Source organism: Monodelphis domestica, chromosome 4, assembly GCF_027887165.1.
Source record: "Monodelphis domestica isolate mMonDom1 chromosome 4, mMonDom1.pri, whole genome shotgun sequence".
Taxonomy (NCBI): Eukaryota; Metazoa; Chordata; class Mammalia; order Didelphimorphia; family Didelphidae; genus Monodelphis; species Monodelphis domestica.
This window is the reverse complement of record NC_077230.1, coordinates 364,553,395-364,568,599: the sequence shown is the minus strand read 5'-3', so window position 1 is coordinate 364,568,599 and position 15,205 is coordinate 364,553,395. Positions and strand designations below refer to the sequence as shown.

Sequence of the window (15,205 nt, the reverse complement as noted above, 5' to 3'; positions counted from 1 at the left end):
ACCCCATTTTTCCTGCTCAGCTCACAGGCTGCACTGGGTGCCCCGCCCAGTGCGTTCTGGGGCTCTCGGGTCCCTAAGAGGCCGATTCTCCCACGCGTGTACACGTGCAGATCTTCGGTTCGCGGGACCACGCCCCCTGCGCCTACTGCTCCACAGGGATTGGTGGGCAACCCTTCCCCCCTTAGCCCCGCCTCATTCCCGAGGAAGCCCCGCCCCCAAAGAAGAAGCTCCTCCTTCCTTGGGTATAGATTGGCTGAGTAACACGTACGGCGTTTGCTGTTTGGCCCCTACAGGTGACGGTCTTAGATGCATCCCCGCCCCCAGCCTGGGCCGGGGTCCGGAGCTCGGCTCCTTGGGGCGGGGGCCAGGATTGGGGCTAGGGCTAGGGCCAGGGCTGGGCCAGGGGCTGGAGCCAGAGCCAGGGCTGGAGTTGGGGTCCGGGCGTCCGCATTGACATCTCTGTCAATTGGACCATGGAGTCTGGCGCTTGCCCAAGCCCCCAGCGCCTGCTTATCTGCCTGCAGCCGCTCTTCCTCTTGCTGCTTCTGGGGCCCAGCCGACCTGGCTCCGCTGAGGAGGGTGAGTCCGGGACCTGGAGCTAGGAGACCGGAGAGCTACAGGGACCAGCGGTCGGGGTCTCTGAGCCAGGGCCCGGAGAGCTGGAGAGCCTGGAGTCTCGGGAGTCAGAGTCAGAAGAGGCTAGAAAGATCGCGGGGGGGGGGGGGGAACGGGGGGGCGGGGGAACGGTGTGTAAACAGGGCCAAAGACTAGGAAGGTTGAAAGACTGAGGGGAGGGGCGACTGAGTGGGAGACTGAAGAGGGATGAAGCCACAGGAGGGTAGGGCTATGGGGTATGTATGGAGGGGGGGTCTGGAGGCGGGGCATTTATGATATTTGGAGGAAAGGGGTTCGAGAGACTAGGTCGGAGGGAGTGTCTGGCAGACTGGGGTCTTTCCAGTCTTGGGGCTCTGTCCAAGAACTGCAGATGGGGAGGGATACTAAGGATCTCGGAGATCGAAGAGAACTTCCCAAAGATTGGCGAGGTGTCTGAGAGAAGGGGATATTGCGGGATGTGTAAGAGAGACCTTTACGGAGGAGAATAGGGGACGAGGAAGAGATAAACATGGTGGGTAGATCTCAGAGGCTAAGGGGTTGAGGAGATGGGAAGAACTGGTAGAAGAGGAAGATAAGAGACTGAACTGTCGCTGTCCATGGTGCTGCCAGCCTTAGCCTCCTCTCTGGTCAGAAATTGGGCGGACCTGTGGGCTGGGCTCCTCCTTCTGTTGGCTATAGCAGGGCCGAGACTTACATCTGGAAGGAGACTGTTCTGGGGGCCGTTCCCCACCCTTGGCTCAGTTGGCTACCCTAGGGCAGCTCTCTGGCACAGTAACTCTGGCTCTGGGAGACTTCTGAGCTGCTTCTCTATTAGCAGAGGAGGTAATCAGTGTCTCTTCCCTAGGGGAAAGCCATCAGGTGTTTAAGGGGCTATTTTGAATCCCTCCGGGGTTCAAAGTCCTTTCCCTTCCTTTCCCAAGCATACATGAAGGACCTGAGAAACGATATCTAGGGAAAATATAGGGAGGATTTAACTATTCCCTTATATGATATGGTGGGTAAGTGGATAATCTGAGGCTGGGCTAGCACAGACACCTTGGAAATTCATTAGAGCATCTGCTTTGACCAAAAACTTGTATTCAAATACCAGCTCTCTTCCTTATTGTCTATGTGTCTTTCCTTATTCACGTTACTCTCTCCACTTCCCCAGTACTTCATATGTAAAGCGATAGGATTAGATTCAGTGAAATTAAATCTTAAATATTATGATCCAATCCCTACCACTAACACTGGAAGACCAGGTGAGGAGAGGAGCAATGGTAGAGGTTGGAAATATTTCTGGAGCAGGGGCTGGGCTCTGTTGGCCTGGATAGCCCCTCCATACAGAGAAATTTGGCCATTTCTATCTCTCTAAAAGAGACATCTTCTCTACCACAACTAAGTCAGACTTAGAAGTAGGGGCTAGGCCAGATGGCTTATGGGACTCTGCTATAACCAGTTCCTATATTCTTCCTCTGTCTTGCAAAGATCATATAATCTGAGGAGAGTTGTCCCAAGGGACTTCTACATGTCTCTGGTCCTTTTTTCAGATGAGAGTCAGCTTAGAATCTCTACATAGAGACTGTGGAATTGTTCATTCCTCAGTCCAGCCATAAACTTTCCTTCTCAGGGTTCCGGAGGGTATAAAAGGAATCCTTTCTTTGTCCATCCTGATTTATTCTCTTGTGCCCCACAATCTGGTTTGGGATTTCTCTACCCCCTCACTGCACTAACCTGTCTCATTCCCTCTTTCTAGTTGTCCTTCTGGATTCCAAGGAATCCCAGGCTGAGCTAGGATGGACTGCACTGCCCAGTAATGGGGTGAGTCTTTCCTTCTCTTTCCTGCTCCTCAAATGGTAAGGGTAGAAATGGGAACGGTGAGTCCTTCCACCTTCACAAAGTCAAAGCCCAATATCCTCTTAGTGATAGGTCCCCAGGCAATTTTGGTTTATATTACTTCCCTCTCTAGACTATGGTTACACACGGCCAATTGGGACACTTGGAACCTCTGACCAACCAGCCAATCTAAGGAGCCAGCTGCTGGTCTCCAGGAGTGGCTGACCATATCTGTCTTGCTTTATTCCTCTTTTCTCCCTCTTTAAGAAGCACAGTCTATCCAGCCTCTATGTTCTGGGTCCTAGAATTCTAGACATCAAGATCCTGGGCTCAAGAGTTCTGAGCTTCCAGGGCCCAATTGGTGTGAGAACTGTACTGCAATGCAGCTGCTGTCACTGCAGCTCAGGTGCAGAGTTTGGCCACCAGGAAGCTGCTGGTCTCAGCCACCTGCTCTACAGATGTCTGATTATCTGCCAGTGTCTTAAGAAGACTGTAGATTACCAAAGGACCAGGTTAGATTAAGGACCCAAGTAGGAGAGTCATTGACACCTGGTACCTGTATCCAACTGTTGGGAGGTGTAGTCTGAATATGAATAAAGCTGCTCCATTTTACCTCAGTTTCCCCATTTGTAAGATAATTAGTCATAGCAAATGTTTAGTACAATGCTCCCACACCATCACTTCATCCGCACCCAACATACTTCATCAGGATAAACTATCTTCTCCTATATGTCTATGATGTAGAATTATTTAATGTGAAGATGAATGAAAAATCTTTATATACGTAAATACAAAGTGAGAGTCCTCACAATGTTTATCAAAGACAAAGAGAAATGACTATTGGATGATCCTTTTTATTATTCCCTACCTAAAGCAACAGAAATCATCAACATCTCAACTTGGTTAGATTTTATAGATTATTTTCACTACTGGACATCACTTAGTAGTGGAAAGGGTAACAATTTTGAAATCAGAAGATCAGGCTTAGAATCTGGGCTTGGACATGTACTACAGGAGAGATCTTGGACAAGCCACTCCCCCTCTCTGGGCCTTGCTTTTCTTAAGTGTAAAATGAGGGAATTAATTACATGATGGCTAAGGTCTCTGCAAGATTTTTTTGTTTAATCATTTCATTTTTTTCTGACTCTTTGTGACCTCATGTGGCATTCCCCTGACAAAGATACTGGAATAATTTGCAGGTTATTTTACAGATGAGGAAACTGAGGCAAACATGGGGTTAAGTGATTTGCTCCCAGTTATAGCATTAGTAAGTTTCTGAGTCCAGATTTGAATTCAGGAAGATGAATCTTCCTGACTCTGGGTCTAGTATGCTCTGACCCTATAAAACCTGGTTTCTCCACAGGCATTGGTGCCTGTGCACTAGACAGTGCCCCATACAAAACAAACCCTCAGTAAGCATGCTGATTGAGTCAATGTCCTTCCCATTATGCAGCCTCAATCAACCAACAAAATTTTAGAGAAGATCTGCTGTATCTACTGTCCAACACTGTTACCTCTGGCAAGGTACATTTTATTTATATTAGATCTAGTAACTGTCATCCAGGAGAACTCCCAGGGTTACAGACCCACCAAGTGTCAAAGACTGAATTTCATCCCAGCACTCTATTCACTATGACACATTGCCTCTGTCAATAGTAATAATAAAATAGTGCACAGCAGTCATTCATTTTCCTATTTGTTGCTCATAACAGTCCTTTGAATGAAGTAGGGCTACACACTTGGAATCAGGGGACAGTGGAGTCAAACCCTACCTCTGAAACTTACTATGTCTGAGACTCTGGAGAAGCCACTCAATCATAGCTTTTGCATGTTGCTTTTAAGATTTTCTAAGCATTTTAGATACGGTGTCTCTTTTTAATCTCCCGTAACAACACTGTAAGGTAAAAGCTATGATCACTTTCATCCATTTTACAGATGAAGGAACTGCAGAGAGAGGTTAAATGACTTCCTCTACTTTAGTAAGTTAGGTGGTATAGTGAGGTCACTGAGCCTGGAGTCAGGAAGACTCATCTTCCTGAATTCAAATTTGGCCTCAGACACTTTCTAGCTGTGTGACCCTGGGCAAGTCTCTTAACCCTGTTTGCCTCAGTTTCCTCATCTGTAAAATGAGCTGGAGAAGGAAATGATAGACCACTAGCCACTATGAATCTCAGAAAATTCCTTAGGACTTATTTAATAGTCATAGATTGGTTTGGTGGAGATAGTTTACACAGCAGGAGTTCCCTATGCTGAAGATATCACAGATTGTATATACTTGTCTGGAAAGACTTGGGCTCAAGCCCTTTCTCAGGACTAGGGCTATAATTTTGCCAAGAAGTAATGATACAAGGGTTAAGAGAATTTATTTTTGTGTGTGTGTGAGGAGGAAAGAAACCTACCTTGTTGCCTCTAGTTGATGGAGCATTTTATTGGATGGAGCAGTATGTAGTTATACTGGTTGAAGAGAGGACTAGATTGAACAAAGGCCTGAGCTCAGGAACACTATGGCAGGGGACTGACTATCTTCTAAAAGAAAGCTGCAAAGGCACTAGAGTGTTTGATCATCCAAGGACAGAGAATTTAGGTTGGCAAGCCCTCAGTCTAGCCTAAACCAATCCCTTAATTTTATAGGTGATCTGAGAGAGGGAAAGTTTATTAGAGGTTCATAGGGTTCAAAATTTGAAGAAATCTTAACAATCTGCCAAAGGCCTTCATTTTACACAATAGAAACAAAGAGGAATGGATCTGCTCAAGGTTACACTGTATGTCAAAGGTAGAGATCAAGGCTAGATGCATAAAATCGTAGAATGTTTGAGCTGGCAGGAACCTTAGAGACCCTCTAGGAAGTTTGAATTCAAATCTAGTATCAACTACTTACTTGTGTGATCTTGGACAAGTTTCTTAACCTCTGCCTCACTTTCCTCAACTGAAAAATGGGGATAATAATAATACCTAACTCTTGAGGTTTCTAGAAGGAACATATGAAATAAAGTGCATAAAACACAGCACAGCGGAGTGGCACTAAGTAGGCACTCTATAAATGCTACCTATTGTCTCCATTTTAGAGATGAGGAAACTGAGGCTCAGAGAAGTTAAGCCATTTGCCCAAGACTATACAACTAGTAAGTAGGGAGTCTGAATTGGAACCCAGATATTCTAGCTACCAATATAGGGCTCTGTCTTTGGCACAGTGCACACCACTCTGTGCAAAACAGGAGCCTACTTCTCTTGCTGCATACTGATCTGCCCCTCTCCCCCTGCCCCTTTCTGCAGTGGGAGGAAATCAGTGGAGTGGATGAGAACGACCGACCAATCCGAACCTACCAGGTGTGTAACGTGCTGGAACCCAACCAGAACAACTGGCTGCAGACAGGTTGGATTGGGCGGCGCGGCGGGCAGAGGATTTTCATCGAGCTCAAGTTCACCCTTCGGGATTGTAGCAGCATCCCAGGGGTGGCCGGATCTTGCAAGGAGACCTTCAACCTGTACTACACGGAGGCCGAGGCAGAGGCTGGGGCAGGCGTCGAAGGGGAAGGAAAGGCTGGGGCTGCTCTAGGAGGAACCTTGCTGGAGAGCCGCCAGCGCAAGGTGGCCACCATCGCAGCAGACGAGAGCTTCACGCAGGGGGATCTGGGCGAGCGCAAGATGAAGCTCAACGTGGAGGTGAGGGAGATCGGGCCCCTGAGCAGGGACGGCTTCCACCTGGCCTTCCAAGATGTGGGTGCCTGCGTGGCCCTGGTCTCGGTGCGAGTCTATTACAAGCAGTGCCTGGCCACGGTGCAGAACCTGGCAGCCTTCCCAGACACCGTGGCCGAGGCTGCCTTCTCCTCGCTGGTGGAGGTCACTGGCACGTGTGTGGCCCACTCGGAGGGGGAGCCCGGCCGCCCTCCCCCTCGAATGCACTGCAGTGCCGATGGGGAGTGGCTCGTGCCTGTGGGCAGGTGCAGCTGCAGCGCTGGCTTCCAGGAGCGCGAGGAGTCCTGTGAAGGTAAGTGGACGTTCTCCTTGGTAGGTAGGCACGACCTCATTCAAGGCGAGAGGAAAAAAGGGCTTATGGTTCCAATGTGACAGATGAAGAAACCAAAGCTCAGAGGAGGAGGGACTGCTACCCAGGATTCAAACTAACCAGGGCATTGCAGTGGCGATAATAATAATTTAGACTTACATAGCTTTATTCAAGGCACAACAGCCTAGTGAAGTGGGGAGGGGGAAGCCTTAAGTTCCCCATTTTACAGATTAGAAGGGTGAGCGAGTAGTTGAGTGACTTGCCCAAGGTCAAAGAGCTAGTCAGCAATTGAACTGAAGCTTAAACCCAGGCCCTCGGACTATGTATCTAGTGTTCTATTCCATCCATTAACTCAGAGGGATGAGGTAGGGCTTTAATAAAGTGGAGGTGAAAGTTGCTTGGTCTATACTAGACAGGAGTCCTATTGAGCAGCTGAATGTGACATTTTTAAAAATGTATTTTAAAATTATCTTCTGTCTTAGAATCAATCGATACTAAGACAGAAGAGCAGCACCAGCTAGGCAGTTGGGGTTAAGTGACTTGCCCAGAGTCACAAACCAGAAAGTATCAGAGTCTAGATCTGAACCCAGGTCTTTCTGACTCTTAAGTGTGGCCCTCTATCCACTGTGCTACATAGGCACCCCTGAATGTGAAATATTTGTGAGGGTACAGTCGGAGCAGGATGGTAATAAGATTTAATTTCCCATAGTGGGAGCCTGCTGCAGACCCATTCCCATTCCCATGATAGTAGGGATCTTGGTAGAATGTCTAGAGGTTTAGATGACTGTTGTTTCTTCCCTCTCCACTTCAGGAAAAAAACCAACCCAATAAATATTGATGTTTCCCCCATTGTCCTCCCAAGGTCCAGGATAATGTCCCATTTCCCCTGGGGAAAGCCCAACCTGTATATGGCCCTTGGTATGACAATAAGGAATTCAGGTCAAAGGTGTGCACAAGGAATATCATAGCCTAGACGTTGCTTTGATCATGACACTGTTCAAGAGCCTTCATTGGCTTCCTACAGTGCCCTTAGTCTGGTACTCTGCCATCTGGTGTCACACAACCCTTCTAGGTTTATCTTCCACTATTCCCCAGCATGGAAGGTTCACTCCAGCAAGAGTAAATTATTGCACACATCTCATTCTTTTCCATCTATGTGCCTTTGCTCACAACTTTCCCTACCTAAGTCTTCTCCCATATCCTCCCCTCCCCTAACATTAGCTCTGCCTGTTGCCATCCTACTTCAAAGCCTTTCTCAAGTACAATTTCATCCCAGAAATCTCCCTCGATTCCTTCACTCAATAATTACTTTCCCTTTCAGTCATGGCAGAGCATTTTGCATTTCTTTGATGTACTGGGCATGTTTTAATGTGTATTTGATCATGCAGCTCTCTGTGTAGACATCATACCCCTGCTAGACTGTGAGTTCCATGGGGGCAGGAATTGTATTTTATTTATCTTTGTATCCCTTTCTCCATGTCCAATACAATGCATTGGCCACAAGAGTTGATAAATCAATTTTTATTAAATTGATTGAGTTCCCTCTCTCCAGCTCCCTCTGAAGTTCAGAGGCTACATCCTAAGACTGGTTCCTCAGCTCTCTGTCCTGCCACCACATCAGTATTCACCCTCCACATCATCATTTGTTTCTTCTGCATTCCTGCCTCTATCCTAAGTCTCAGGTTTTGAGGGACTTTAGGTCTCATTGTATGCAAGGCTTGCGTGGGTTAAGTATTCAGCCTAGAGTCCTGTAAGCTGGAGGGGACTGTTGACTATAAGGACAAAGACCAACCCAGGGAAGGAGGGACAAATTGAGGGAGGGCTGGGGAAGGGACAGAGACTCAAATTTTCTGACCCTTTTGGTCTGCCCAGAAGAAAGCTATGAAGATCTGGTAACCCCCAAAATATTAGATCGTCATTCTTCCATCGATCAACTAATTGATTTAGAGATCAAATGTACTTTAGGGATCAATCATTGATTTAGAGATCAAATGTACTTTAGGGATCATTTTATCTAATACTCTATTTTTCAAATATGGAGTGGAAGGGGCTTGCTCAAGATTCCAAAGCCCTGTCAGTTTTGGTTGAGCTAGGAAGATTTTTAGTCTGTCTATTGTCCAAGAACTACCCAGTCTCAGTGTGGAGAGACTCCCTCTACAGGGAGGGTAGAATTAGCTAGCATGGATGACACCTTTTTCTTTTTTTTAATGCTACATCCACTTTTAGAATTATTTATTAAGGTAAAGATAGAGCTTTGATCTATTCTGGTGGAGGGGCTTGTCATAGTGATAACTCATGGCCTTCAACAAGTAGTGAAGGAGACTACCATATCAGCTTTTCTGTCTGCCACATCTCACTTCTGATTTTAACTCTGGCTGGGAGTTTGACCCTGATTCTCTCTCTCTCTCTAGCCACAGTCTCTGGCTTTAGCCCCCAACCTCTAATTTCTACTGTCATAGATTTTAAATAATGCACATTCTTGAAGGGAAAATATCAGATGTTACTTATGAACATAATTAAATTCCTTCCCCACTCTTCAGAAGGAATCAGGCCATTAGCTGTTCTCTCTTGAGGGCCCAGACTGTCTGTTCAAAAAGGAAAAAAGAGAGGACTTTCTCCTCCAAATTCTAGGCTACAAATGAAGGAAGTCTTAAGATAGTGGCCACTCTAGGGGACTAGCACTGGGAAAGGAGGACAGCTCTTAGATGTGCCCTAATGTTACCTATCCCTGAGCCCACTCAGACTTCCTAAACCTCATAAGAGAGTCTAGACCTTGTGGCAAGGAAATGTCTGGCCCAACTATGCCAATAAAGGTTAAAGGAAATAAAGAAGTAGGCTTTCATGGGGCTCTAGGTGAGGGTGGGGTAGGGTGGATGAAATAGAGTATGTTTTGCTTCCAAAAGATGCTTGTTTCCTAAGCCTCCTAACAGAGTTGTAGTGGGATAGTGATGGATAGCAAGGATCACTGATGCCTGCAGGAATGGTGGGCAATGGATAGTGATGAGGAGCAATGGACAATAATACCAGATGATCATGGTAATAACAATGATGGTGAATAATGGTCAGTGATAGTGGGTGATGGGTGATATGGCTAGCAATGACCACCAATGGTGAGAGCAATGATGAGAAGTTGTTGGTGATGGTAGGGAATGATGGGTAGTGGTGGGCGATGTTCAGTGATGGTCAACGATGGTTACAAGTACAAGGATGATAAGTAATAGCAATTTTGTCTTTCTTTTTATCTTTATTTCTTAGCACAGTGCTTGGCATATAATAAGTGCTTAATATATGCTTATAAATAGCCAATTAGAATATTTATGGTGCTTTACAAATATCACCTCACTTGATCCACACAGCAACTCTCAGAGGAAGATGCTATTGTTGTCCTAATTGTGCAGATAAGGAACTAAAACAAATGGAGGTTTAGTGATTTTCCCAGGATCAGATAGCTAGCAAGTGTGTGGCCAGATTTGAATTCAAGTCTTCCTGACTACAAATATAACGTTTTATCCAAACTATTAGCTGCTGACTGACAGAATTATGGTAATCCTAGATGATGGTCATTAGTGAGTGATGGTTAGTGACAGATGATAGGCAGTGACAGTGGGTAATGATTAGCGATGGAGCCACCTTCCTTCCTAGAATCCCAATGGTTTGGGGTTTTCCCTGGTCTGTTCTCAGATACTAGACCAACTCTCCTGAGTATGAGAACCAAGACAGATAAGTCTTGCCAGACACAAGAGTGAATATTAGAAAATAACTTCCCAGTACCGGCAGGGATTGTATGTATTCTTTGAGCTTTCGATTGTCATTGTTGTTGTTTTTAATCTCTTACCTTCTGTCTTAGAATACATAAGTATTGGTTCCAAGACAGAATAGTAAGGACTAGACAACTGGGACTAAGTGACTTGCCCATGACCACATAGCTAGGAAGTGTCTGTGGTCAAATTTGAACTCAGGACCTCCCATCTCTAGGCCTGACTCTCTATCCATTGAACCATCTAACTACCCCTGAGTTTTAGAGTCTTGAGGTCAAGGATTGTCCTGTGTTTGATATTGTATCCCTGAGTATCTCTAGCGAGTGACCAACACATAGTGATTAATAAATTCTTATTAGATTGAATTGTTGAATTCACAGTTTGAATTATCATAGAATTAGAAAAGATCTCAGAGTTCATCTAAGTCAAGGGTTCTCAAAGTGTGGCCCAAGGAGTCCTGAAACCCTTTCATGGAATCTAAGAAATCAACACTTTTCCCCATAATAACATTAAGATGCTATTAGCTTATTAAAATTCTCCTCCCTTTCCCAATACACATATACATAAGAAACTGAAGTTTTTCATATACTTCAACCAAAATAATATATCACGGCAGACTGGATGCAAAAGCAGAACCTAGTTGCCTTCTATTAAGACATACATTAAAGCAATTTGCAAAAATATGTAAAACAATGACTTTTCCACTATTTTTTGTTTTGGAAAATGTTTCTGTCATAAAAATATGTTGTTCCTTTTAATGTAACAAGCCTATTATTGTTATTTAAACGAATCAATAAGTAATTGTAAAATTTGTAAATTGTAAAATTGTAAAATTTGATCATTTTAATTTCTACTACAGTAAATATTAATAGACATAACCCAAATAATCAAAAGTTCCTTGACATCCTTGATAATTTAAAAAATATAACAGGCTCCTGAGACCAACAAATTTGAGAACTGATGATTCAGGTTAACCCCTCCCCAAAGGCAAGAATTTTCTCTATTATAAGAGGTCTTAATCTTTTTTGTACTCTACATCTGTGGTCTCAGAATAATGTTTTTATTTTTAAAATTTTATATTTATTTGGTTGTTAAAATTCCCTTCTCTCACTGCTTTAGAGAAGGTATCATTTGACAAAAAGATATATGATATATAAAACCATGTCTTACTTGTTTCTGTTTATCAGTTCTTTCTTTGGAGGTAGACCTACACAATTCATTTTTCAAACAATATTTCTATTGCTATATATAAAATTTTTCTTGGTTCTGCAAATTTTACTCTTCATAATTTCATGAGGTCATTCCATGTTTTTTTTTAAACTCTTACCTTCTTTGTTAGAATCATTACTAAGAATTGATTCTAAGAAGAACAGTAAGGGCTAGGCAATTGGGGTTGAGTGACTTGCCCAGGGTTACATGGCTAGGAAGTATCTGAGATCAAATTTGAATCCAGGATTTCCCATCTCCAGACCCAATTCTCTATCCACTGAGCCACTTGACTGCCCTTTTCTGTGCTTTAAAAAAATTAAACTTATCATATGAGACAGATTTTTGAACATAGTGAATGTGAGAATTTCTTTCTCTTGGATAAACATATTTATTATAATCTATTACATATTTATAACAAATAATGTATTATATTATATTATGTTACATATTAAAATAAAAATAAATGGCAACTTAAGAAATAAAATTAACCTGTTCATCATTTCTTTATAATACTGGAGTATTCCATCACATTCATATGCAATAACTTATTTAGTTATTCTTCAATCGATGGGCATTCTCCTTAACTTCCAGTTCTTTGTCATCACAGAGAAAACTGCTGTAAATATTTTAGAACATATAGGTTCTTTTCCTTTTTCCCTAATCAGCTTAGAAAATAAACTTAATAATTGGTCATAAGGTTATGACCCATTTTTATGACCCATAAGGTTATTTGACCCATAACAATGGGTCAAAAGGTATACACAGTTTTATAACTTCAGGCATAATTCCAAATTATTCTTCAAAATGCTTGGATAAGTTCACAATTCCACAGTGTATTAGTGTCCCCATTTTCCCACATCCTCTTCAAATTTTATCATTTTGCTCTGTTGTCATTTTAACCAATATGATAGGTATGAGGTATCTCAAAGTTGTTTTGATTTGCATTTCTCTAATTGGTAATGATTTAGAACATTTTTTCATATGCCTATATGTAGCTTTTTATTTCTTCACTTAAAAACTGTTTGCTTATGTCTTTTTGACCATTTATCAGTTGGGGAATGGCTCATATTCTTATAAATTTAACAAAGTTTTCTACATATTTTAGTTATGAGACCAGTCTGAGAAAATGCCTATAAAAATGTCATCCAATTTATTGTTTTTCTTCTAGTCTTAGCAACATACCTTTTATTTGTATAAAACTTTTAAAATGTAGTGTATTTAAAATGATTCATTTTACATCTCACAATGCTTTCTATTTCTTGTTTATTTGCAAATTCTTCTCCTATTCAATATTCTCATAGTTAATATATTCCTTGTTCTAATCTGTTTATATCTCCCTTTATCTCTAGGTTATGTATTCTTTTTGAGCTTATCTTAGTAAATGGTATAAATAATGTTCTTTATCTATTTTCTACCAGACTGTTCTATGGTTTTCATAACAATTTTTTACCAGATGGTGAATTCTGATCTCAAAAGTTTGGATCTTTACTTTTGTCAAGCATAAGATTACTTATAATCTTTTACAACTGTTTATTGTGTTTGTTTTGTTCCATTGACCTACTTTTCTATTTCTTAGCCAGTACCAGTTAGTTTTAAAAATTGCTGCTTTAAAATACAGTTTAAAGTCTGATAAGGCTAGATCTCCTTCCTTTACTCCCCGCCCCCCTTACTCCTTTGATATACTTGGCCTTTTGTTTTTCCAAATGAATTTTGTTACTATTTTTTCTAGTTCAATAAAATAAGTTTTGGTGATTTAATTGGGATGGCATTGAATAAGTAGATTAGGTTAGGTAAGATTGTAATTTTAATTATATTGCCTCATCAGCAAGCATTATGTATAATGGAGACAAACTAAGACCCTTCTCAATAAGATCAAGAGTAAAGCAAGAATGCCCATTATCACCACTATTATTTAATATTGTACTAGAAATGCTCACTACTGCAATAAGAGCAGAAAAAGGAATTGAAGGAATTAGAACAGGCAATTAAGAAATGGTTATCACTCTTTGAAGACAATATGATGGTATACTTAGAGAACCTTAAAAAATGAAGCAAAAAACTAATAGCAATAATTATAAAAAAAATAAAGTAATTATCAACTTCAGCAAAGTCATAGGATACAAAATAAACCCATATAAATTCTCAGTATTTCTATTTGCCATCAATAAATTTCAACAGCAAGAGATAGAAAAGGAAATTCTATTCAAAATAACTCTAGACAATATAAAATGTCTAGAGATATACCTGCCAAAACAAAACCAGGAAACTATATTACAAAATTATATTGGCTCTGTCCACCCATGAACAATGAATATTTCTTCAATTAGTTTAATCTAACTTTATTTGTATAAAAAGTGTTTTGTAATTATGTTCTTGTAGATCCTGAGTTTTGGCAGGTATACTCCTAGGTATTTTATTATATTCATGGTTATTTTAAATAGGTTCTCTTTTACTATTTCTTCTTGCAGGATGTTGTTGGTAATATATAGAAATGCTATTGATTTTGGGAGGTTTATTTTATATCCTGCTACTTTACTAAAATTATTGATAACTGCAACTCAATTTTTAGATGAATCTCTAGGATTTTCCATATATATCATCATATCATCTATGAAAAGAAATATCTTATTACTTCTTTGCCCACTCTGATTCTTTCAATTTCTTTTCCTTCTCTTATTCCTATTGCTAGCATTTCTAACACATTATTAAACAATATTGGTAAGAATAGATATCCTTGATTCACTCCTGATTTTATAGGAAAGATTTCCAACTTATCCCTGTTAAATATAATATTTGCTGATGGTTTTAGGTACTTATGCCAAGTATGAAGGGATGGATTTCCTAGGGTCACCCAGCTAGAAAGTGTCTGAGGCTAGATTGGAACCTAGGACCTTCCATCTCCAGACCTGGCTCTCAATCCACTGAGTCACCTAAATATCCTTGTCATATACTTTTTAATCAGGCTTTGGAAATAGTGTCACAAGTTATGTTGGCTCTAGACCCCAGAACTCAGGCTCCCTTTCCCTGTCTCAGCCTCATCCCCATCTGGTTTCTAGAGGAGGCATGGCCAGTGTCCTGGCTTTCAGTAACACTGACATGATGATATTTTCTGAGAGTCAAGGCCTTTGTCTTGATCTTCCACTTTCCTGGCTAGTTCCTCTCAATGTCTGGTTTCATTTGTTCTTTGAAAGGGTCTTCACCCTTTTCTTTTTTCTATCTTTTTTTGTTTGAAGTTGTATTTGGAAACTGAAAGGGGCCCCAAGTCTTTGAATGTCCCCAACTAGGGCAAGGAATAGACTGAGGACAGAGCTGGTTTTAAGACTTCTGCAGTATTTTTATTCTCTATCTTTGGATCCAAACCTTGGGACATGAGGTCTGGAAATTAGGGGCTTATTGAAGGCACTTTAATGAATTATAACCTCTCTAAGCTTTACAATTTTATTCCTCCCCCAAATCCTAAGAAACAGGTAGTGCCAGTGTTATCATTCGTATTATTTTGTTAAGGAAACTGACTTTCAGAAAGCTTAAACTACTTTCCCAGGATCACAGAAACACTAAATATTGGAGCCCAAGACTTAGCTCTGAGTCAAACAGGGCCATAGAAGATATACCCTTCTTAGAACAAAAACATTTGTCTTCAGGAAAACAAGCCTTGTTCTATGGATAACTCTTGGGGGAGTATCCCTCAAACATTCCCTTATCTTTCCCCTTTTCAGTCCAGACCTAGGAACAATCTATAATGGCAAAGACTCCTACTTGTAAAGTTTCTTACTGCTAAATGAGAAGAAACTCTAAGATTTAT

The 15,205-nt window shown here is 41.6% G+C and overlaps 1 protein-coding gene across 1 annotated transcript in view; it reads left to right on the top strand.

The window, feature by feature from the left end:
* Positions 1–235: 235 nt before the first annotated feature.
* Positions 236–15,205, top strand: part of EPHA10 (EPH receptor A10) — a 41,982-nt gene continuing 27,012 nt past the window's right edge. Inside the window, exons 1-3 of the mRNA XM_056795169.1 lie at positions 236–579; positions 2,351–2,415; positions 5,704–6,418. Coding sequence (XP_056651147.1) covers positions 474–579; positions 2,351–2,415; positions 5,704–6,418 — 886 coding nt within the window. The 5' untranslated portion in view covers positions 236–473. The remainder of the gene's footprint in view (positions 580–2,350; positions 2,416–5,703; positions 6,419–15,205) is intronic.